The 25,288-nt window shown below is 36.5% G+C and overlaps 1 protein-coding gene across 14 annotated transcripts in view; it reads right to left on the bottom strand.

Moving 5' to 3' along the window:
* Positions 1-462: 462 nt before the first annotated feature.
* The window catches only part of boi (brother of ihog), a 30,397-nt gene continuing 5,571 nt past the window's right edge, over positions 463-25,288 (bottom strand). For 2 of the 14 annotated variants that reach the window (XM_069051963.1, XM_069051964.1), the window contains exons 2-9: positions 20,610-20,660; positions 5,166-5,247; positions 4,881-5,116; positions 3,308-4,741; positions 2,679-2,898; positions 2,439-2,630; positions 2,240-2,391; positions 463-1,724 (exon numbers count right to left, since the gene is read on the bottom strand). In XM_069051963.1, coding sequence (XP_068908064.1) covers positions 1,539-1,724; positions 2,240-2,391; positions 2,439-2,630; positions 2,679-2,898; positions 3,308-4,741; positions 4,881-5,116; positions 5,166-5,235 — 2,490 coding nt within the window. In that variant the 5' untranslated portion in view covers positions 5,236-5,247; positions 20,610-20,660 and the 3' untranslated portion in view covers positions 463-1,538. Of the gene's footprint in view, positions 1,751-1,933; positions 2,038-2,234; positions 2,392-2,438; positions 2,631-2,678; positions 2,899-3,307; positions 4,742-4,880; positions 5,117-5,165; positions 5,248-20,609; positions 20,661-25,288 lie in introns of all 14 variants that reach the window. The other 12 variants (XR_011160584.1, XR_011160583.1, XR_011160586.1 and 9 more) reach the window with 12 other exon arrangements.

Genomic DNA, 25,288 nt, shown 5'->3' on the forward strand with positions numbered 1-25,288 from the left:
AATTCAAGTGTCAAAAATTAAAACAAAATTTATATTGTCTAACTGCAATTGTCCGAGTTAATTTTGTACACATTCCAAAGAATTTTTCATCCAACCAATATTAAACGTCCCCAAATTTAATTGAATTTCCACCTAGTTTATTGTGTTGCCTATATACACTCAAATATTTTGCTAATTAAAAAAATATTTATTGATTTATTCGTAAATTAACCTTTTAATACATGTCAAGCAAACAAAGGTACTTTCTGCAATAATAATAATAATAATAACGTAACAACAAGATGTAAATGAATCCGTTCTAATGATTGACCAGAACAAGATATAATATATCTTGTTCTGGTCAATCATACACCGATCACCAAGTGTACTGAGCTAGAACACGATATTACGAAAAGATTCTGTTCACATCTTGTTGTGGATCTTTTTCCACATAAATAAAAATTGCAAATAAACATACACAGCTGAAGAATGATTATTTATTGTTATAAACGGACTATTTTCAGTTATAAAAGCACATGTTATAAATAGCAAAAAAATATGCTGCACTTTGTACTATTACAATTATGTATGTATGACCTGGCAAGCTGAAAGGCAATAAACACATTCTACAAAAACATCAGATTTAGATTTAAATTACATCCAGATTTTCGTCCAAAAAGATACCAAACGACGCATATAGAATTTAGACCACTTGTGTAACTGTTTGTGGCTCTTGCACCAGTTACTGTACAATTTTATATCCAACAAGAATAGGTACACATTACCACAAACACAAACACAATAAAATTTACCACAGAGGAGCAGTCTTTATCGGTACAAAACATATTTTCTATAAAATAATATTTCGCTAAATGCTTTTTTTTTCTCATTGTTTACTACTTCAAGTAACAAATTTAATATGATTTGTTACCAAAAAGACTATTCCAAACATTAATTCTGTTTTAATTATTATCACATATTAATCACGTTTTTCTCTTTATTTACTGTTGATTTACGGTTGTACTAATATAAATTAGTGTCAGACACCTCATAGCTGCCAAAGAGCTTGATATTAATACTGGAAAATTAATAAATAATCGTTATTAATTTTTATTAATCTATTTAGTAATTAATAAGTACAAAAAATAAGTTAAATAATTAAAAAAAGGATCACTCAGTTGACATTATTCCATAAATCAAAAAATATATACAAACCATTCTATTTACAATTAGGCAAGTTAATATGCTTTCAAGTTACAGTAACGTAATTTGGGACACAGTACTACGTCAAAATCGGAGCGATTATGTACGAAAGTAAGATACCATCTTTTGGAGAGATACCGGAGTGGACGGAAGTGATGAGACTTCCGTTAAAATGCTCATTTTGAATTAAAAAACTGTGTCGACTATCAAAGTGTCATTATGAGCAACGTGCTCATTACCTAGTACGACTTTTTCTTGTTTACGTTTTTGAAAAGGCACGCTTTACGTAATCAGTCTTATACTTTAAGGCACGTTCATTCGACAAGTCTCTCGATACACTGTCAGTTGCGAAAACACTAGACATAATTTTCTCCGGAAGTATTAGAGTCCGTGTTCTGTTTGTTTCGAATACGTTTTTCGCGATTTTTATTTTTCTTGTCTCTCGAGTTAGTCGGCGAGTCTTCTCCGCTGACTGACGGTTGAACAGTAGAACAGTTGTTGTTTTGCGACGACAAACACGACATTTCAATCATGTTCTGATTCTGGAAAAAATCCGAGCTAGAAATTTCTGGAAATAAGATGAAATTAACCTAGTTTTAGTTGTGAGTAAATAAATAATAAAAAGTACAAACAATAAGCACAAACACAGCTATTAGTAGTTAGTCTAAGCAGAAATTCGGACTAGCGACAGCAAACGATTTAAGCGGCTTATCTCGATTTGTTCAAAGTGAACACTGACTAAGCAACATACTTTTGCTCAAGCTGTTTTACTGCACCTACAAGAGATTGGAAAATAGCTGATTGTTATGGAGGCGACTCTGTCCGTGTTTTTAACTGTATCTCAACTTGGCTGACCTAGGCGGAAAAATGTGCATCTCATTAAAACCTTCAACTCGAAACTCAAATTTAATAATGTAACATTACGTCCTATCGTACAAATTTGTTTTTTGTTTTTCATCTAATCTTTTTTCAATCTTCGAACTGATCATTTCAATATTGTAAGACAGACCGAGTAACAATGATTATGAAAATGGAAGAAAAGCAATATGTACCTCACCTTGTTGTCGGCATCTGCCAATGGATTGGCCGTTATTGTGATGCGATTCGGAGGAACACACCCGTTAGATCTCGGTGCATTTTTCGAACCAACTACGTACTCAGCATCGGCTTGAATGCGATGGTCATCAACTCCCCCTTTATCACGATCACCTACACAACCACAATAGATACATATCACAAAACAAACGAAAACTCACCTCTGTTACTGTTTTTCTTTTGTTTAGATCTCTTACAAAACAGAAGCACACCAATCAGTGCAAAAATAAGTCCGCAACCTCCGACCACCGATACTGCAATTATAATATACAACTTGCTGATTCCACTAGGTTCGGTACTGAGAGAAGGAGTTACTGTTTCCTTCGTGGGAGGCGATGTGGTGCTCACCTCTCCTACAACCAACGATTTAGTAGTGTTCAAATAGAAGGAATAGTTCCTACCAAGAGTCTTGGCTTTCATTATCGCGCTAAAATCGCTCGCTGATTTCGACGTAAAACTTTGCAGCTTGATGTCGTAAACTGTGTCGGGTTGTAGATGCGTCAAAATGTAAGAATTTGTGTGTTGGCCGTCTACAACCTCTCTCATGTAATCAGCGGCACTGCTGGCTGAGTTGTAGTTGACAAAAAATCCGTCAACGGTGATGTTAGGTAGGGAGTTATACTGCAAAAGAAGAGTTATCAAGAAATCTAGAAGTCCATTCAAAAATCAAAAAACCACCACCTGTTACTTTAGGTTGGTAAAATTTAAAAAACCCTAGGTAGATATTTTTTCATACTATGTTGGTAACTATAAATTATAACATTTATTTGATTCAAAATAAAATTCAATTTCTTTGAATTTCATTCATATTGTTTTATTAGCAGCACGTTTCATTTATTTGTTGATTCTTATTATTTTTACTTAAACATGCCCAGAAAAACAAGACACTTAATAAACATTTAACCTCAAAATTACAAGTCTCACCAAATTTTACACTAGACAGCGTTGCCGATAGTAATTATCGAGGAAAATGCGATGTTGGTGGTTTTTGATTTTTGAATGGACTTTTAGTCAACCAATCGGTGTCTACCTTCCAATAGATTTTGACAGATGTCGAATTGATTGTTTCCGTTTTTGTGACAAGAGGAATGGGCAAGGGATTTCGCTTGTCAAAATCTAACTTCCTCAAGTGAAACTTCTCCGAGGTGGGACTGTTCTTGTTGTCGTTGTTGCTATAAACCGCTGCGATTCGAAACCTGTACCAGTGGTCAGGTTTCAGGTTGGTGACTTCGTAGCTCCTCATGTGTGGCGGAATGTCCGTATTGGTGGTCATCCACTTCGACCCCTTCCTGTTGTGGTGGTCGCGTTGACTGTCAGGTCCCAGCTCTCGGTACTGCACCTTGAAAAACTGAATCGGAAGTCCCTTCATCTGGACCGTCCACCTCAGCAGCACAGCTTCGTCGTTCAACCTGGAGATGTTGGGTCTCGACGGAGGCACCATCTTGCCGTGTTTGGGCGGCTTCCGCGAGTTGTTGTTGATGTTCCTGTGGTTGCCTCTAGTCGGCGGCACCGGTTTGTCGGTGCTCACTTCTTGCGTCGTCGACAATGGAATGACTTTAATACTAATGGTACGATACACCGTTCCCAGGACGTTCCGCGCGAAGATCTGCAGATTCCCGGCGTGTCGTTTCTCCACCGGCATGAAATAGATCTTGTTACCGTCCGTTTCGATCTTGGAGTCGTTCACGACGAACCCGTTCAGGAACCAGCTCACTTCTGGAGTCGGCGTTCCAGTGACGGAACAGTCCAAGTCCAGGTTGTCGCCTTGGGTCACGTCAGTCGTAGTAAGGAGACAGTCGATCTTCGGGGGTTCGTTGTAGTTCAGAGTGATGTAATGCGAGATGGTACCGAGGTGGTTCTTCTGCACGCATTCGTAAACGCCGTTGTCGCTCGACGACACGTTTTTGATCACCAGACCGCCTTCCAGCTTCTCGCACCGGTGCTCGGGAAAAATTCCCACTTTCTTCCGCCACTCCACTTTCGGTACTGGATTACCGACAGCCGCGCACTCCAGGAAAACCGAATCTCCTTTGTTCACCTCGTACATCGTCTTCGGACGGATTAAAAATCTAGGGGGTTCAGGGGACACATGTCGGACCACGCGCAAATTGAGCAACGTCCCTGAAGTTATATCGCCTTCGGTGTTACCAGATTTGCAAGCGTAGTGTCCTGAATCGCTTGTTGTGGCGTTGGGTATTATCAAAGACTTGGTCGACGTGGATATCACACGGGGGAAATATTGGCCGTTCTTGACATAATCTACGTAAGGCTCAGGATTACTCATCGGTGGCGGTTCGCACCGCCAACTGATCGTGTTTCCCACAACTACAGTGGCGTCGACTTTCTCTTGCCTACGAAAATGAGTTAGATTTGCTATCGTGATCCTCCATGGGATCGAAGCCACTACAGAGGCTCCGTAATGAGCAAGACATTGATAGTCCCCGGCGATCTCGGTCGAATCAGCCTGAAAAAGATCACGAATTATGATTCGACATTTTCTCCACCGACAAACTAGACATCTCGAACTTTCACAACAAAAGAAATCACTCTTAATTTAAAGAGACGTCGGAGATCAAAGATACGGGGCTTGTCTTTCAACTGACCTGGAGGGTGAGAGAAGACATCTTTTTCTGCGGCTCATATTTATCAGCAGGGATGATTCTGAATTTAGAGTTGGTCAAGCTGAGTGGCGCCTTGGGATTGAACGAGTCCTTCTTATCCAAAGGATAAAACTTCCACTGGAACTTGTCCGGGAGGATGTTCATAACACACTCGAGCTTCGTTTCGAAATTGATCGAGACAGTCAGCGACTCAGGTTTTGTCAACATGTACTCATGATCTTAAAGAAACTGTTGAGATCTTTCCGTAAAAGTGAACGAAACACTCACCTGCTGCGCTGGAGTCCGCGTATGCCACCACTGTCACGAAGATGGTGCAAATGACTTGAAAACCGTCCATACTGATGCATCCCTGGAACGAAAGTGAGCCCATCCAGTTAAAAGGGTTTGTCAATTTGAAAATCAAACAAAAAACACGCGCACGCTATAAGGGTGGGTGCGAGAATGACAGGACAAAGCGGAACGGGTTGATACCCCACATGCAGAGGAAGTAAAGTCGTGTTGAGTTCGAGTGAAGCGGACACGTGTTCGGTGATTTCAACTCTCGATAAGGCGGTGTACTTTTCGTGTTAATAAGGGAACGCATTCGGGGTGTTTATTACCGGTTCGAGTAACAGCCAACGGGGTCAATTACAGGGTGGAAGTGATTTAATCGCGCAAACCTTGACGGAAACGTAAAATCTGACTGTGTCAAACGCTCGACGCCACCAGAATGGCTACCTAACGTGTAAACAAATCTCGAAAGAAGGTAATTGCAGATAAAACACCTCCACGATGTGATCCACGTGGGCGAGTGGTAGCGAATTTATCGTAGTGTGCAACGTATACAACGAAATTCGCATTCACGTCGCGTTATTATCATATCAACGCGGCATTGTTAATTAATTTACTTGTGGTCGTGATTTATTCTTGTATAATTAAAGAGGTGCAAGCTTATCACGTAAGCGAAAGCCGTTTAAGGTGGTATAATAACAACAAAACCGATGATAATCACATTTTAATTTTCTGCCGCTCGATGGCTTGTCAACCGAAACCTAGTCTCGCCCAATGACGTTGTAACTTTCTTAATTTATAGTTCATAGTTTCAATTAAAATTGACAACCGCAAGAATTCCACTAACAATGCCGGTCATCTCTCTTGAATGCAAATAATCTATAGTTGGATAAATGCATTCATAGATCAAATGGATTCAATGACACTCTATAAACAAACTTCCTGGAAGAGTGATTGGCTACTCGCATGGCGTGTGACATTACTAGAGGAAATGGGTATCTTTTTGTATTATGCAAGGACGAGGACGATGCGAAAATCGGCAACGGCTTCGAGTTGTATCAATTGGAAAATCAATCGAGTAAAATAAATGTTAAATTGCATTTCGTTTCATTTTCCATGAAATCGCAAACCTACTTTTGCTTTTCATTTTAATCTTTAGAATAAATTTACGACTTGGAACGAAAAAACAAAGTTGGAAGGTCGAGGTTAAGAAAATTGCATTCAAAGTGTTTATTTATCGAACTGTTTGTTTATTCACACACCACAAACTGACATTTGAATAGAATATGGATTATGCATAGAGATTTCTTGGAAGAATGCCACACAAAAATTAACCTACTAATTTTTTAAATTGCTTTTACGGTAATTTCAGAAGTAATTTTTGCAACACAATTGTATTTCGTTGTATAAATATTAAGTGTTAAATCAACAAAACAATATGTTTAACCTGGAAGCACTCATGTCTGTTTTGTTTAGCATTGTTTAATGTTCATTGTGAAAATATAGTTAATTTAGTTAATGCATTAACCATTACAAAGAACTAATAATAAATTCACTGCAAATTCTTGAGGTAGGTAGTTTTTCTGAATGTATTACAGGCGAGTGCAATTGTGCCTTTTTTGAGAAGCTAAAAAATGTGAAAGCTATTTTTATTTTTACACATGTGCATGTTCTAAATATTTGTCAAGTTTGGAATAAAGTTTCGGGATACAATTCAATTGTATGTTATAATAAAATATATAAAATATAGGATTGTTAGTGTCTGTCCTGTAAATAATTTTTTAAACTTGAATAAAATTTTAGTTTTTCAAAAAATTTCAGAAATTGGAAAAACCCTCCCAATTGGTGTGCTGCTCTAATTCTTTTTTAACATAAAACAGCAATGAGTTGTTCATTCATGTCTGGAATATCTTGATTACAAAATCTCAACCAAAATCCGAATCTCCACTGTTGCAAGGAAATTTTAGACCATGGAGAATATGATTTTTAGCTATATTTTCCAATGTCACCACAGACAGGCATATTTTTCAAAAATTTTTCAATGAAGGAATTGTTTGCAGCCGCACCTTTCTTTCAAGAATGATTAATTCTTTTGCTTCCAGCCGTTCTATTGACAATTGAATTCAATGCATAAACCGGCGAGTTTAAATTTGAGAGACCATGAGATAATGATAATGGGGGTCAAATTTACTCCCGACCATGGACAAATTTCCTCCCTATAGCCACGATAATCAACATCAATTATAAATTATATAAATTATTTCATTGGAGTATTTTTTAAAAATTTATATTGACAATAAAAATGACATTTTACATCTGACAGTTTTGTGTTATACATATTGGCTATCTCATAAATACAAAAATTCGAAATGTGGCGCGAAATTCTTCTATACATGACAGTAAAAAATATGACCATTTCCCAATTTTATAACATTTCGAATGTAGATTTCGTTCAGGATTGAACGTTCTGTAAAAGTTAAAGTGCTTCTGTAAAAATTCTATAGGTGATGATTGAAATTATTTTTTTTGTGCGACACTGTCAGAATTAGAGAATTTTCTCCTAAGTGAACGGATTTTGATAAATGTGACAACTTGTCAAAACGAAACATCGAACAAAACAACGTTGTATTCAATCGTTCTTGTGTAAATTGGACTTATTTTGGCACTCGTGGGCCTTTAAAACGCTCATTTCACTCGCGTTCTAATCTGGCCCACTCATACCAAAAAAAGCCCAATCTACACACAAACTCGTTAAATAAATAACTACTCCCGTGTCAAAAATAAATTACTCCCTAGAATTCGAACCTTTAGCGAAATAACGTTTTTCATGTTGTGTAACTAAAATTTTCAAAAGTAATTTTGAATGCCTAAGGTTGGTTACTTTGAATTGAGAGATTAAATCCAAATAAATATGCCGCCAGTAACCAAAATTGATTGTGAAACGAAAACTCATCTATCACTTAGAGAGAAATTAGTCATTTGCAACTGTTACAATTAACTTGCTCCTTTATGTTTTTGGGATATCTTTTGTTTGTCACCAGAAACCACATAGCCTCCAACCTAATCAAATTTATGGTAACCTAGTAACGAATATCCCTAAATCCTAGGGAGTAATTTATTTTTGACACGAGAGTACAACGTGATCAAGAATGACTGAATCTGTTGGTAACAATGAAAATTTGAATGATTTTGGTACCACTGTAATCTAAACGCATTTCCGGTTGTCAGCTTTGACAGAGTTGACAGGCAAATTTGACGTTCACCATCAAAGGGTCATTTTTGTAATAGCATAAACATACCCGACATAACCTATTTTTTTTTTAATGTTGTGTCAAGTTAAAACATCCGGTCAGTGCCAATTACGAAACAGAAAAACACCAATATTTTTCAATTGTTTCATTGCCAACAGACTCAGTCATTGTTGATCACGCTGTATTATTCGGTTTTTATGTTGATTCACTTGACCGTCAAATTCAAATACATGTCAGTTCAAAAGTAAAAAAAAAATGAAATTGTCATTATTTATTTATAGAATCTTAACCTAAAAGGGAAATCAACAGACAACTTTGACTTTAATCAAAGAACCACAACCTGTTGATTTAAGTTTGTAAATACCGAGTGACTATAAATGATTGAAAGAAAATAGTGGATTGGCAACACTGATGCAGTTGGTAGTGCAAGTCTTGTCGTGCATTATCTGTCAGTCATTTCTATTTAGGTTAGGTTAAGTCACGAAGTACATTGTCGATTTAGATTTTTTTGACGTTTGTTTCAATTTTAAAAATTACGTGTGTCATGCCAACGATGTCGCCAACTAAAGATTTCAAATGTGTTACCAACATAACAAAATAATTTTCAATCATTTATAGTCACTCGGTATAAAATTTTACTAAATTTAGGGAATTTAATGATGTCTATTGGCTATACGAGCCAAAATCTGTCATTTTTAATGTCCTTGAAAGTACGCAAACTCGCAGCTAAAATTTGAATGTGTTATTAAAAATGCCTCGCAAAGTAAGACATTTATTAAACTCTCAAATGAGTTGTTATTAGTTGTTATTAACTTTATTAACATGCTGCGCTACTAATATCTCTAATAACCTCAATCCTTTATGATGAGATTTTTCACCCTATGTCAAAAGTGTACAATGTTGTCAGCTCTATTTCGGGTGTAAATTGCGGTGTTGTGGTTCTTTGATTAAAAAATAGACTATAGGTATACCAATTATTCAGGAGTGCCAACCCACTAAATTTGTCTCAATCATTAAAAGTCACCAGGTAAACTCCATGTACAGATAGAAACACGGAATTTCGGGCATCATTTTTCTGTCACTTCAAAAAATTGCGATGTAAATCACTCTTTATTGTCAACGTGGCATTCAAAAGTCAAATTTTGAAATTTATTTTCTGTTCACGTCAATCGCATGTCAATCAAAATCGTCGCAAACGGTAAAATTGAGATTAATAATGTAAAGCCTATTTTACATTTTTTGACGGTATATTGACAGTGATGTCCGAAATTCCGTGTCTCGAATTGTAAATACCACAAGGCACTAAAATATCCTTGTCTAACATAAAAATTTTGGATGAAACGGACAACTGCAAAAAAAAAACGTATCACTGCTAGATCAATTGAATCTTGTTTTATATACACGAGTCACCAAAAAAAAAATAAAAAGACAAGTCCATAGCTCACTTTATTGGAGAATTTTAATTTATCTATACACCAAATTAAATGGTTGTGAATAGGCTACAAAATGGCCTATTAAATTCACTTATAGCTCTAAGGGCTTCAAGGCCAAACTGTCAAAAAAAAAATTTTCAAATGCGAACACATAGTTTTTTTTAGTGATTCACATAAAAAAATAACACTAACTTTTGAAACAAATGACGAGCACCAAGCGCGAAGCTATCAAAATGCATTGTAAATTAAATTAACCAAATTAAGTTAGCTGGAAAAACAAATGACAAATAATAATAGGCAGAATATAGCCTAAGGGAGTCCGTTTCGGCTCAGGGACGCGAGGGTCGAGGGTTCGATTCCGATCCAGGGCGAAATTTAAAAAAAAAAAGCTATATTCTATCTCGTGATTTGGAAGTCACGTTAAGATATTGGTCCCTGTTTACTGAGTTGGTCATCATGCCCCTCATAGATTTGTAAAGCAGTCTTAGGGCCAGTTTATACAAATGTTTAATTCGAATTAAATTTTAATGCGCGATTAATTCATGAATCCGAAACTTCGATTGGTTCAATCTGATCACGTATTCAGTTAATCTCGCATTTGATTACGATTAACTTAATTTCGCTTGTATAAACTGGCCCCTAGACTGTGAAACAAATTTTACATATGTAATTGCCCGGATTTGCCGCCAATATTTAGCGCAAAATGGAGCATAGACGATAGTAGCGTTTTTTATTTTATTTTTTTTTGTATTTTTGGTATGTAAGTGTATACATTGTTGTTTTCAGAATAAAAATCTCTATCAGAATTACTAAAAAAAGTTGTGTTCGCATTTGAAAAAAAATATTTTGACAGTTTAGCCTTGAATATACGGGAATTTATAAGGCCCTTTTGTAGCCTATTCATAACCATTTAATTTGGTGTATAAATAATTAAAATCCCCCAATAAATAAGGGAGTTAGATATGAAGACACCTGTATATTAAGCATAACAAATTATCGTGCACATAAATTTTATATGTAATTAAAAATATATGCTTTCATTCTACTGACTTGGGGTATTACATGGACGATATCTTTATTCATCAGTTCATCACTGCCATCATAAATTTAAAAAAATATAGCCTTATAGAGGATAAAAGTAAATATTTGATCATCAGCGAAGAAAACAGATGAAAAAAATAAGTAACCATATTCTAAAATCTTCAAAACTTTAAGTGATTAACATAGAACGTATCCGATCATTTCGAAGAAATCTAAAAAGGCCTGTAACAACTTTGCTTTTTACGCCCGTGACCCAACCAACACTCAATATTCCCAGAACGTAGCCCAGCAATATCAGAGTTCCAGCGCTAATGACATAATAAGCTAGGTAACGTCACTTAAAAAAAATAATAGCCATATTAAAATTCGCAAAAAATGTCTGCATCAAAGCTAATTTCTATGCACCTGAAGTTGTGAAATAGGTCATATAAGATTTTTATTCTTTAAAATAACAAATGATAGGGTCCATTATAAGAAAGCTGCTATTACCGAGCGTCGTTAAGCTACCTCTTTCCACGAAAAGCAATTTCGGGGTAAGTCGTTTTTCTGCACCATTGAACGGATTACATACTTACCACTAATAATGGTAATTACCCCCTCTATTGTCCCCAAAAGAATAGTTTGACAGTCATCAAGTATTTTTTTCTGTTCAATAGGTATGACTGAGGACGAGCAGATTAAAAGCTGCGTACGTCAAATACCAATAATTCGCACACGTATTTTCGCCAATGAAGATCTTTTTGGTGCTATTTTACGCATTAATGTTGACAAAAACCACCCAAAAGCAATAACGGATAATATTTATTATATTGGACGTAAATTTGCATTTAAATAATTATGATAAATATAGTTGTGCTCGAACGTCGGAAACCTTAGGAATTCTTATTTACATGAATTATGTGGGTAATAAATATAAAATTACATATTTTTTCCCTGAGATATTCTAGAGTGAGAACGATGTGCAAACATATTTTCTACCCACAATTGACTGGAGATCTTTATTTTTCGCTCAAACGGGTCCACATTAGTAATCCAATCCCGGTGCGGACTGGCCAAGGTATAATTAAAAAGTATGAATTATGGCGGTTTCGACCCGGTCCACCAAACCCTCGTTCGAAAGGACCAACATCCTCCGTTAATTACGTTCGAATACCAAAATCCGCCTAGGTGCGACTATTTATTGGTCGAATTTTTGCTCGTTTTGGCGATCGCTAATAAAATACTTGAAGCTCGTTCCAGCCGTGGCGAATCCTCAGCTTTTTATCGAGCGTGCGATGTGATATAGGGTTTCGTTAAGCTTCGGCTTATGTCCATACAATAAATAATTCCATATAATAAATAATTCCCGTGTTATGAGACCGATACCGAACAGGTTCAAGTTGTCGACCGAGGGTTCACAGTATGTATGTCCCGATCGTGCTCGCTAAACATGGCCGTGGTTTTTTCTTCTCATTGTAATTGACAATTCAATTCAGCAAGCCTGGTCGGTTCAGTTTTCTTCTCGGAACGATTTCGCGATCCCTTTTGTTCTGCCGCTCCCGTATTTTATTTGTTTTTGTCCGGTGACATTTTTAACTCAATTTAACAAACCTTCCGACTGGTTTTTTAAAGGCCCGTTCACGACTCTGGCCACTTAAATTTTATTTGTTATATATCTTAATTACTCGAGAATTCTCGGTTTTTTCGCCGCCAAATCGCCGGTTTACGTTCATTTGAATAACTCGGTGCTTACGACCAGAACCGGCGCTTTTTCTGCGGCTCCCGCCATGTGAACGGACCTTCACGGCATCTTTTTGGAATTCAACGGCGTCTCTCGCTTTTTGCTGCACTTCTCTCCTCGACATTAAATCTTTGTTCTTTATTCTTTCAATTGCCAACCAATTTCTTTCGCCATTCTTCATGAATATATGTTTCCGGTCCACCTTTCATGATCTCTCCCGTTTTTTCGTTTCCTGCCCGCATGCAACGCAATTATATTTTAGTTTCGTAATGAACCACAAATTACCAAAATTAATAACCGCCATTAGACGCCCATCTCGAGATTACCTGACAAATGGGAGGGAAAAAACATGCGCACAAATGTGCCACCGACAACGACTTCCTCTTCTAATACCTACTCAAAACTTATGATTTCAAAGATTACATGGTGTGCCGTTTAAAATTATACACATTCCTTCTCTTTCCATGACGCTTTGCCAACGAATAATTTACCTGGGATGGTATGGGGTCTTCAAACACTCAAGAGGTTTTTGCTGATTCACACTACAATTTTCAAAAGTAGCCGCAATTGTGATGTAATTTCCGACAAAACAACTTCTCAACTAACAAAAATGTGGACCAACCACAAATCTGCCCGCAGCATTTTAATAATCTACTTCCTAGTGGTAGAATTTTTCACGATGACACTCTTATTCATTGAACAAAGTCCAATAAATCTCCCGGCAGCGGTTGAGACGCCACTTTCATAAAAAGAGCTCTGGAAATGATCAATGCATATTTTAGACTCTGAGTTGCATTCTCAGACAATATAATTGCAGCGTTCACTTTCATAAATACGTGAATTTATGTGGCACGGTATTACTTGATGGGTAAATGATGCATTACACTTTCATCATAGCATCCATCGTTTGTCTGATAGCACGTAAGAATTTGGTGGTCATGACTGGCGTCTTCCGTTTTTCTCTGAGCCTGTGCAAGTTCGCAAAACCAATTTACACCTGAGTTATGCAGACATTTGAAACAGTCATCGTCGGGATTATAAAAAGACGACCTTTGAGTCATCCGAAGAATGTGGAATGTGATGATGCTTCCAAATATCTTATCAGTGCTTCCCGCGTTATTATTTTACAATATGACACCTGCTTTTAGAGCCACCATCAACGAGATAAAATCTCTCAACCTGTTTAAAATCTCTTTTGCAACTGCATAATGCCATGTCGGATACACAACCAGTTCGATTAACATTCTTCATGATGTGTACCATCACCGAAAGCCTCAATTACTGTTCGAGTTGACCCCAAACACATGCAAAATCGATAATTGAGTGATGGTTCTATGGTTGTTTCTCTAAAACCCCACCTTTCAAAAAAACATCTTAAATCACTTTTTCTATTTAATTAGTTTGGATGTGAACGTTCGGAAAGTTGCTTCTGGGAATTTATTCGGAGGAATTAAACGATTATGTAAGCGATCATTTGGGTGGCAGGAGTGTCCTTCGATCAGGAGCAAACCGTAGCCATAATAAACGTGCTACGTTTTGTTTTCTTGAATCATTTGTAGTCGACGTTTGTGTGAAGTTAAATACCATCGTCAAAGACTCGAACATACAAGAACAATAATAACGACAATCGTGAGTGGACGAGGACACAAATCTTTCCTCCGGAGCAAACAAGAACGTACCAGACCAGACATTTTCCCTCAATACTGTGGCGACATGATCAGGATTAAAAAATTCGTCGGAACCTTGTTTGACAAAGCTGCAGATAATCGTTATTCAAATACAACTTCAGCTGCACTCTTTGACAGTGGTCGTTTCACTCCAACTCCATAAAAATCCACATCCCTTGATCCCCAATCTGCTGTACGAGACACTCTATTACTTCAACAATAGAACCAAAATTAACGCAACCGCCGCACTTCAATTGTGTCGATTAAAAAAAACCGGATTCGTCGACAAATCACATCCACCTGACCCAACACAATAAGAAGAGAGAACACCTCGAGGAACCCTCGTTACTATAAAAAAATTCAAACAGCTTTGGAGTCATTATTCATCACCTCAAACGACCATTTTGTACAGATTTGGACAACACGGTGGTAGATAAAGAAGGGCAGACGAGCAACTCATTTACAAGACAAGAACTAACAAATATGTTTGTATTGTGATGGTTGTTACAGGCGATTACTGGATGGATTCCAAGATGACTGCGTGTCTGTCGGTACTGCTGGCATATCAAACAGGTGTTCGAAATTCTTCTCGTAATTAGATGAAATGAACGGTTCACATGGAGCGAAGCAGCGGAAAATTAGGGGGCGCAGGCCAGTCCGCACTTCAGCTCATTGATTTTTTGCCATGATCGTTAATGTGACGTCAGGGACTGTAATCAAGAGAGGATTGCAAGATCGATTTCTTGATGGAAAAAAATAATCGAAAGAGGTCGCAGTTTCGTGCAGGCAGGTTCGCGATAAAGCTGTGCAAGTAGTATCAGACATTTATTTCTTATTTACTTAAAACGAAAATTTTTCCCAGTCAGTTGCTTATTAATTTAAATGTATGTATTTAATCAAAGATACTTCTAATTACAATGGATGTAAAACATTTACTCTTCACTAAATTTCAGTTACAATCTACGTCCAAATATTTATCTAATTGAAGACCATTAATGAATTCCGAAGAATTTGAGACAAAGTCAATGTTTCTTTATTTGCAGGAAATGTAAATACTTGTGATATTTGAACGTATTGGTCAAAAATATCAGAGAGTTATTAATTATTGTATTTGACAAGATTATAGAACTGAAATTGTGTGGCTTTGCCATTTCTATTGAAACACCACCTGTTGATTGTCAGTTTGGCAACGCTGCAAATATGTTTAGTAATTTTTTGACTATTATTGCCAGTCTTGATTTTTGTTGAATGTCATGTCATATTTGACTCAACGCGTCTTTCGTTCAATTATAAACCAATAATTATCAAGAATTTATTGTTTTTTCGCGAAAATAGAGCAAAATAGAAAAAACGAGTCCTTATGGGTGCTGACATGAAGAGAGCTCTTATTAAATTATATGATAAACTGCATTTAAGTCACCAAATGTGGTCAGTCAGAAAAATTTGTGTTGAAATTTCATAAATCTTTTCTGTAAGTTAAAAAAGGCGTCTTTCTATCATTCTAAAAAGCGTGAGCGTCTTCGGCTTAGAACGTATTTACATTTGCTAACATTTAGCTATAACATCAAAATTAAATCCCGCACTTTTTTTCACACGCCACTTGGCACATGCGCCTTAAGGGGACATCTTAAATTATTGTTCTAAAATCTAAATTTTAACTTTGATATTCATCTCTTCAGCTAAACTTTCAGCGAGTGCAGTTTTATTTGTTATTATTATAACTCATTTAACTTTAACAGCAGAAAAGTGAGGTTACGTGTAAGTTTCGTTCATCATCTGTGGTTTCACCATAAGAAAAATTCAATAAAAAAAGCATTTCAGCAAGTGTAGTTTATTAAAATACTTAATACATATAAGTACATTGAAATAAACCAAAATAATTATTTTTTTACTTAAACTTTTCCCCAATTCATTCAATTATGAGTTTTGAGTTCCTCAAAGTCCTGATTTTTTTTAATCCTTACAATCTTACCCCACATTGCCCACATACCCCCCATAATACCAAATTCTTTTTCCAGATATCTGATATTACTGTCTACAGAATTATCCAATCACACCTGAGAGGCAAAATCCTTCAAGATTCCAAAACTGGCGCCAATCCTTTGATTTTGTAATTTCCTTGTTCATTGATTAAAATTCTTTGAGTTTCCCTTGGGTTTTACCTTCCAGCAGGAACACTAACGACAGATAACCACGCTAAAAACCACTCACTCACATTTGTGGTGGTAGGATTCGCAGGCGTAAAATTTTTAGATTTCTATTAAGATTTATATTAAATTATATTAAGAATGCACGATGCGTCGACGAGATAAATATGTAATTGCTAAATGTGTAGTTAGATCATTGATTTATCAATTTAAAATATTTATTTTGACAGCGATTTGCTTTGACGTTTTAGGAACTAGAAAATGTAAAAATTTCAAATTTCTCACTAAAAGCCGTTTTACAACCAACCGAACCTGTTACACATTGCTAAATTTTAGGAAAAATCCAACAGGTGGTGTTTCAATAGAAATGGCAGAGCCTATATGTAATTGGCATTACAGTTCTAATAGTTATTTTTATTATTAAGTGCGCGAAGAGAGTGTTTTTTGTGCATGAAAAGGTCTTTTACGCCGAGACGAAGGTCGAGGCAGTATAAGCCTTTGAATGCACAAAAACATTTTCGCGCACGAAATATAAACAATATTTTTTCTATAATTGATTCAAAAAATTGAAATTAAAAATTCAAATTTTTGAAGGAACTCTGAAGTTTCAATGCAGTGACCATGTTGCTAGGTAACCAATAAAAAACAGTGCGTGAAATGAAAAACAGAAATAGTCGTATGCGTGAAATTGCATTTCACACACTGTTTTGTATGGTTTCTATGGTTTCGATCTTACTAACAATGTAAAAAAAAAGACACGTAAGAAAATGACCCACTTCATGCACAGATAACTATGCGTGAATTTCAATTTTTTGAATCAATTATAGAAAAATATATGCACGTCCTTATGCATATTCAAAGAATATTTTTTTAATGCGTCATTTATTTATTAATCGGTAATGATGATGAAAAGATGTGCAAATAAAAAACCAAGCACAACAAAATACAGAAATTATTTGCTCTTAGCAGAAAATTACAATCCTGGATTAGAGATGAATTGGTCATTATTGAATATGGAAAAAACAGAAATTTGTGTAAAAGTTTGTTGAAACTTAAATTTTATACAACGAACTCTCAACTCAAAACACATTTTCAAAAGTGATGGCATTTGAAAAAGGAGTGTTTTATCCAATGCTCGGATAGTTGGAAGAAGTTTAATGTTTGGAGAAAAATTAATGAAATTTTCTTTCGCTTTTCACTCATACATTTGTTGTTCATGCAATAGTTAAATTAATTAAATACCATGCAATACGAGCAACTTCGAGTAATATTCAGTTGAATTTATCAGTTCCATAAATACATGTTCCGCTTTTATAAAACCGTATATTTCAACGAATGCGATCAACAGCCATAAGCTACGAGTATGTACTAGATATACGATTCCTGCAATATATTTTATAAAACTTGCATAAGTACTCGTAAATAAAATAAAAATAAAATCTGACACCCAAATGTCCATTCCCATCCCATCACATTTCACACAGTTTAGACAGTTCTTTTGCCCAGAAAAAATGTATCGTTATGAATTCTTTGCGAAGTACTTGAAAAGTACAATTCCTGGAGAGGAAAACTTTTACGGTTCCATTTCCTCCGTAATCTGCGTCCATCGGATAATTTCGAGATATCTTCCTGCTTAGATTAAAAATAAAAAGGCGCGTTCAAGACGTAACAGTTGGCACAAAATGTTTTGTGTTGTTTTTGGCTGACGATGCGCTATAATAAAAGATGAAAGGATCGCCACAGAAGGCACGGCTGTTATGCGAACACCGCTAATTAACATACGTATCATTAGTCCACTTAATCGTCTATCCATCTTCCACATTAACCCATGCCAACTGCGATAACCGCATCGAAATGAGGTTCTGCTATCTGTAATGGCGTGGTAGTGCAGAACGTACCACCGGCGGCTGCTGACGCATCTGACCGGAGTCCAATTGATTTGGCTTCGAATGCACTTGTCTTACTTGCGGTTTTCCGTCCCGAGACCTGTTTGCATTAAATAGATTATGTGATGTTAGCACGCACAACTAAAGCAATCTTCCCATGACCCTGATGGTCAGCGACGTCCGACGTCTCCAGTCGTGAACATGGAGAAGGTGTGACCATTCGCCGATTCTCCATATTTCACACACACAAGGTAAGATTGCATTTTGTCTGGGGCTTTAATTACCATAATCGTTTCACTTCAGCTTGGACAATGAGCAATTGGATTTTTTTCTCAGGTACGCCCACCGTATCGAGACGAGATGATTCCTACCCCAAGGTTCGTCGTTAATGCTTAACCTACACGATCCAACAATTTTCCGATGGATCCCAAGCTCCGGTTCTACCGGAAAAATTATGGAAGCTACACCGTTGCTATAAAATCGCTAGAAACTTATAAATTGCCCACAATTCCTTATTTCAGGCATTAGCAGAGACACGAAGTATCATAAAAGATTCATAATCGTTAATGGATAAGGCACAAGTTTACACAATTTTTTGAAAAGCTGCAAATTATTCTTCTACCGGATATAATGCACCTAAATCACACTAAAATGGTGATTTATTCCATCTGGGTCTTTACACAGCGTCCACAAGACTGATCGACAGACCAATTATAGAATAATGTTTGTTCTTTAATTAAAATAGAAAAAAATGATAAATTCAGAACACATCAACGTCAAATTCGATTATTTTAAGAAATTCACCCCAATGATAAAAAAAAAGAAATTCAACTCTAGCAGCATCAATTCTGGATTTCTCACGCTCAATCTCATTGCCTTTTGTTTTTTAATCCCGTAAAACCAGTAGGACTAGAAAAATAAGATCTGTAGATTCAACACAAACAAAAACCAACGTGTTTTGATAACCTTGCACGTTCTTTAACACCTCTAATTTTGCAGGAATTCGGTTTAAATTTTACCTGACGGATCACTTTACAGTGTCTGGTACGTTTGCATCTAATAAAATCATCTAGTACTGGAAAACAACGGGCCCATTGTATGTGGTACCATATAGAGGGGGTATTAATTATACCGGGTGGGGCATCGTATACGCACACGCGAGAAATTGCGACTTCTAATTAAATAAAATTGTCGAAATCTTTCACACTTACCTGGCTATTGGTAAGGTTCATTTCATAATTTTTTGATAATTTTTCACTTACAAACAAAGCGAAAAAAAAATAAAATGTAAATTTCAACCAAAAAGTCAAATTCTGATTTTTATACTAACCTACCCAGATTCACTTTCTATAATTATTTACGAAATCAGCGGAAAAAACACCAATTAGATTTTGAATTAAACGAAGTTTTAAATTTTAACTTTCAAAATTATTTTTATTTATGAGCTGCTACTTGTGCTGTCGTAAGTTTAGGTGACAATGAAAACTGCCAATTTTATGGCAAAAAGGTTTAAAATGGTCGGCTATACCTTTTGTTGGGAAATTACACCCATTGTGCCATAAATCACGCGTCTGGTTTGCGATTAAATAAAAAAGCGAATTATTTAGCTAACCAAGTCAAAATTTGTAATTGTGCCACCAGAGTTTAATGCGCTAGCAGATACAGATTCATTTAGTGTAAAAACTTTATAGGTAAATTAAGAGTTAATTTCAGAAAACTAATAAAACTGTTACGGCCTTATTTATTAACAAAAATTTTTTTTTAAATTCTCAAATATACCTTAACAATAATTAGTTAGGTATATAAAATTTCGACAATTTTTATTTAATTAGAAGTCGCGATTTCTCGCGTGCGCGTATACGATGCCCCACCCTGTACATATTGAGAATGGTTTCAGAATTTAGCGTGATGATGAAAAATGCTGAGAATAGATGTGTAGTTTCGCACAAACCAATAAAAATTTATATTTGGATAACAGAATTCAGCCCTCGTACATGTGTCACCCTCGGCTCGAAGAATTTTATGGTTTGTGTAGAATTTTCCTGTTTGAAATTCCAAGTCTAACCAAAAGATTTGATCATTGTATTTTCAATGAAAAAATGTAACTACTCAAGTCCTCTACGGGTTAGTCTTCAGAGAATGTGAAGTGAGGCATGCAAGGGAAAAGACCCGGCAGTTGATAGCGAAGCGAGTTTACCTATAAATACGACGGACGTAAATAAACACGATCATTATGACATGGAAACGAGATAAATGAGCGTTTAAAAGATTTCGTGACAATATAAATCTCGCGTACCTCATACAAGGGGGAATTTGTAGCCTTCTCAATCAGTCATCTTGAATGAACCTGAAAAAAAGAAACGTGAATTAGTCAAGCCGAAAAAATAGTAGCAAGATGGTGGTAATAACATAAATTTGAGGAGAGCGCGCAGCCAACCACCGTACAGTCCGCACCGGTGGGTAGTTTGGTCGGGAGTGTATTCTGCATTCTTCAGGGCCGGTACTAAGATCTTGGTGCTATAAACTAAAGTCCGACTGCTATCTCGATATAGTGGCGCCGATGGAATTCTCACTTTTATATTACGTCCATCTCACAAACACTCGGGAGAAGGGAAGGAAAGGTTAAATTGACGTCGAGAGCCCTCTCTTCTTTCTAGTCATGGGAGCGGACAAAACCTACAAGGGCCAGCGCTTCAATCCAAACAAGGCGTGGGAAATTTGAATATTACAGGTGTAAGTCGAAGGCCCCGCATTTTTCTCTTTACGATCAAATAATTAGTAACAGTCCGACAAGCTAAAAACGAGTCTCGCTACAACGCTCCCTTAACGAGTAAATAATGATAATGACCGGAGCCGAGTGTGGAAAAATTAAAATCGACGCTCAAGTCCAGATGAGGACTTATTTTTAAATTGGGCCGTATGTTCCAAACGTGCAGGTAATAAATTTCGGATACGGTGCCGGAAAAATTTATAACAGGAAGCATCATCCACGGGGCAATAAATGATTTTATAACTAGATACAGAAGAACAAAATGGATTTCGTGTTTGCCAAGAGTCTTTGATATCCACCGCGCTTTGATGAAATGAAATTCTAACCGTATTTGGAACTACTGCTTTTATGCGTTTAATTGGAACCCACTAATCATTCCTATCGGGTCGCGTCCGTTCAAAATCGGTCTAAAATTCTGACCGCAACGATGACGGATTGTCAAGTTTCGAGAATTCAAACTATTCACCATTAATTAAATTCGGTGGCTGAATCCGAATTGAGTGACGGCCGTTATTCAATAATAATTTTACGCTTTCAGGGCGACGGGCGTCTTTGATTGTCCACAGAAATCCGTGAAAAACTTAATTGGAGAACATACTTATGCAGGAATTTAAAAAATTTACCAAGATACAGCCGACGATACTTAATACCGACACTAAACCGATTTGGGAACGATAAGATAACGGAGAGACATAAAATGCAAATCGAGAGGAACAAAAAATGTGCCAAGAATGCCTACCTGGCCATAAAAGTATTGCGATTAATAATAAAATGCAGATGCACACGACATGAAATCAACCAAAGAATCGACCACGGCTGTTGATCAGCCATCATTTATTTCTGTCGTTGCGGGGTTTTAAAAACTTCATAAACCGACAACCACGCCATCTTGAAAAAACACCGAGTCGAAGAATTGTGCACCGCTCAAAGAGTTTGTTATTTCAAATTCCATTTAAATTTGTATTGAGCCGTAGCAATGGCGTCGCTTTTAATCAGCAACAAAGGCACAAAGCTATACAAAGGGACGTGGTCACGCCTCATCTGAATCTTTGCAAGGAGATTGATTTCAGAAATTTTCTGAGAAAGCTCGACTCAAAAATGTTCTCGGTTGTTTGGATATTTCAAAGCACGAGAAATATAGCAAAAAAATCGACATGACCGTCAAAATTAATTGCTACATATTTGGAAGATTACAAATGTGGATTTTTTTTCTATATATTTAGCGTTTATAACACCGCTATTACTGTTGGTAACTTTTAATGTCAAAACGCCAAATCGCGTCAAACAAACGATATAAGTAACAATAACTTCAAATTGAACTTTCAAATATTCCACTGTAACATTTGTGGTACTTACCAAGCACTATAAAATTCCCCAAATTCCAAAACTGAGATTTCATTTAAAAAAGACATAAAAAGGCGCAAAATAGAAAAAATAATGTATAATATCTCGTTTATAAGGTATTTTGTAGCACTTATGGTTCGTGGCACTCCTTGCAAGCTCGTCGTGCTAACCTCTGCGTGCTACAAAATGCTTCTTTCTTACAAGACTCGTATCATAATATTATAAAGGATGTTTTTAATATGGCGTCGAAGGTGGTGTTGAAGAGTCGATTGCGAATGAACCCACTCGTCTTAAAAACACAGATTTTTCAAATTGCAGATTAAAAACACAAACAACGCAAAAAGTGAGGTTAGATTGAAACAGCTGATCAACCGCTCGTCTTAAAAAAAGACTGATTTTTCAAACTGCACATTAAAAACACGCAAAAAGTGAGATTAGATATAAACAGCTGATCAGAGTTGTAATTCGATGGTGCGTTCACAATCGATTCTTCAACGTCAACTTCGACGCGAAATAAAAAAAAACACCCGTTACTATTCCTATATTTTTTCGTGTGTAAATCAATTAATGAAATCCATCAGGAAGTTCCAAATGGGATTAACACGTAACAGCACTTGTCGCATTTCGAATAACAAAAATGTATCCATTTAATGTAATTTGCAGCAGATTGCAAACGCGAAATCTACGGATCTGTCGTTCATCAAATGAAACCTTCTGTTGGCATACGAAAAACATCTGTCATTAGGTAATTTCAGGAGCATGTTCTAACTAGTCCGCAGAAAAGTAAGTTGCGTGTTCTCGGCGCACATTTATAAATACGGTTTATTTCTAAATTCTTCTTCGGAGATCTGTCGAGGTGGGCGCCAACGGAATGGCATGCAACTCAAATAAATTAGATGCGTTTCAGTAACAAGTAACCGCCATTTGCATAACGCGGTCGAAAAAACTAGGTTGGTGCCTTAAAACAATTTAAATTTGTCCCCTGACGGCAATTCACAAGTACTAAACGAGTAAACGAAGCAGTTCAATTTCGCATTCAAATCGCTTTTAAATAAGTGTTATTTGCGAATAATTGTTCCAGTTCAGAGATGTAAATTGCCATCTTGCCACCGGTGCATAATGACTTTGTTATGAAAACAGAGAGGCAAGTTCGGAATGAAAGGGAATAATAATACGAGCCATGCTGGCGATTAAAAATTCATCATCTTTGATGGCGGTTGCTACTAAATACATGCACAAAAAAATAATTAATTTTTTATTGGACATGGCCTAACGGAAAGTAATTAATTTAATCAATAGACGGACGTCGCTGAAACAAAAATTGTTATAAATCAAGCGGCCATCTGAAGGCAATTTCAAACGTTAAACAAGTTTTGAGAGTTAATGTAGCTTTTAAAAAAATATTAAGAACCATGAAGAGCAAGTCTGACGACGAAAAAAATTTTCGGAATGCGGTTGATGCACATTCATGCAGAATTACTCACTCTTTCGGCACGAAGGAGTGTTCCCATTATTTATGGAGTTTGCGAATTGAAATAAACTCTTTTCCGAATCATCAAAGCGGGATGAAGACAACAAACAAGTTTGTTTCCCGTTGCAAAACCACATCAAAGACAACACTCCACTTGAAAGTAAACCGAGTGAATATATTATATCAAAATGTTTAAGCAGCAAATATTGTCCTTTAAAATTATTACACACTTTACACAAGCACACTCGACTCTAAGTACAATCTACCATAAATCACGCTCCTTCGCGTCCAGAAGTCCGTAGACCCCGCGATCAAAACGAGACCGAAGAATTCCTTCAAGCAACAGCTAACAGGACCAAGACGGTGGTAATTAGGGATAGTTAACGCACCCCAACTTGGATTCTAATGCAATTAAAAAGAATTAACGCCGGACGTATCACTCGGAGTCGTTGAAATCCATAAAATTTAATTTGAAATTTCCGTTCCGGGATAGCTCACCCACGTGCCACAAAAAGTGCTTCAAATCGGGATAAGAAAGGTCTGTCCTGCCACGTGCCGCAATTGCTAGAATGAAGCGGAATGTCCCATAAAATTAAAATACTCTTGGCACAAGTCCGGCCAATTTACGTTTTGGATGATGGCACACGGGAACGAGTACGCGCATCCTAATTATATTATTTAAATTTGTGAAAAGGCGGAAACGTTTTCCATTATTTTAATGGGTCAGGATAATTTAATTTCGTCTTGATTTTGAAGGAAACGCGTGTTTGGTACCAGAAACGTGTCGAACTAAAAACGGACGCGTTATCTTCGAATTTACATCAAGTTTTCGATTCTAATAATTTAAATTATGCAAATGGACAATCACTCAAGCGCCCCCGTTATTAGCAAACCACTTCGGTAGATGGTACCAACAGTAAATGTGATGTTGAACAATTTGTACGTCGATGACTGTGTGAATTTAAGCGGAAAAAAACCGAATTTGAATCGTTCTTGAACCGTTTCTAATTGGATTCGATGATGTTTATCTAAATTTAAAATAGACATGGTTTTAGTCATTTATGGCATTAAACACGATAAAACATGCAAATGTAAATTCCTTGTCGGCCAAATCTTTATTAGTCAATTTTGGATAACTTGTTTGTATAATTTTAAAACATTCTTCCAGTGTTGGAAGCTGGCGCCAGCTTTTTTCGTTTTACATATCTTCGACTGTCACACCTTATGTGGGCACCTGTTTTGAGAGATTAATAAATGAAGATAAATCAATTCCAGAAAAAAACTTAAATAACAAGGCGATACCGCGATTGTCTGGTGCTATAAATACGAAAACAGATTTATGGGTGCTCGAAAAATTATTGTTCGGTCACCATTTAACTCCATTATAAAT

Source organism: Tenebrio molitor, chromosome 6 (genome assembly GCF_963966145.1).
Source record: "Tenebrio molitor chromosome 6, icTenMoli1.1, whole genome shotgun sequence".
Classification (NCBI taxonomy): domain Eukaryota; kingdom Metazoa; phylum Arthropoda; class Insecta; order Coleoptera; family Tenebrionidae; genus Tenebrio; species Tenebrio molitor.